Genomic DNA, 887 nt, shown 5'->3' on the forward strand with positions numbered 1-887 from the left:
GCAGCAGCAGCAGGATTCTAGAGACAACAGTAGTGCAGCTGCTGATGGCAGCAAGCCGCATACTAACAGCAAAAGCAGAGATCCCTGCTGCTGTTTTTTTCTGTTTGTTGGGGGAGCATATGCCGGTGTCTTTGCTGCTGCAGCTGCTGCTGCTGCCGCAGCAGCAGCAGCAGCAGCAGCAACAGCAGCAGCAGCAGCACCACCAGCAGCAGATCGTTATAGCAACCAGCAGCAGCAGCAGCAGCAGCAGCAGCAGCAGCAGCAGGAGGCCGAGGCCCCCCGCATGGATCCCTGATGGCGCCTCTAAGGAGGAGCTGCTGCTGCTGCAGCAGCAAACGCAGGGTCTCCATCTGCTGCTGCAGCAACTGCAGCAGCTGCAGCAGCTGCAACAGCTGCAGCAGCAGCAGAAGAAGCAGCAGCAACAGCAGCAGCAGCAGCAGCAGCAAGAAGACTATGATTTTTTCGCAGCAGCAGAGCAGCAGCAAGATGTGCTGGCGCTGCCGGACGAGCAGCAGCAGCAGCAGCAGCAGCAGCAGCAGCAGCAGCAGCAGCAGCAGCAGCAGCAGGAGCAAGAGCTGCTGCAGCAGCTGTTGCAGCAGCAGGAGATATCGGCGATAAATTTATCTCCTTTGTGTCTGCTTCTGCCGTTGCTGCCTGACCCGCTGCAGTGTATGTTTGCTGCTGCAGCAGCAGCAGCAAGACAGCCGGAGCTGCTGCTGCCGCTGCTGCTGTCTTTACAAACACATTCTCTTCTTTGTCTTCGTTCTATCAGTTGTGCTGCTCTGCATGCGGTAGCTTTGACGCAGCAGCACTTGCTGCAGCAGCAGCAGTGACTGCAGCAGAGATTATGATGCAAGCAGCAGCAGCAGCAAATTGCTGCGCGTCGT

The 887-nt window shown here is 57.6% G+C and overlaps 1 protein-coding gene across 1 annotated transcript in view; it reads left to right on the top strand.

Annotated features, from left to right (window-relative positions):
• Nucleotides 1-119: 119 nt before the first annotated feature.
• The window catches only part of EMH_0011450 (tRNA-splicing endonuclease positive effector, putative), a gene marked incomplete at both ends in the record, with an annotated part of 12,822 nt that continues 12,054 nt past the window's right edge, over nt 120-887 (top strand). Inside the window, one exon of the mRNA XM_013499279.1 lies at nt 120-669. Within this exon, the coding sequence (XP_013354733.1) occupies nt 120-669 (550 nt within the window). The remainder of the gene's footprint in view (nt 670-887) is intronic.

This window comes from Eimeria mitis, genomic scaffold (assembly GCF_000499745.2).
Source record: "Eimeria mitis Houghton genomic scaffold, Emh_scaff417, whole genome shotgun sequence".
Lineage (NCBI taxonomy): Eukaryota > Apicomplexa > Conoidasida > Eucoccidiorida > Eimeriidae > Eimeria > Eimeria mitis.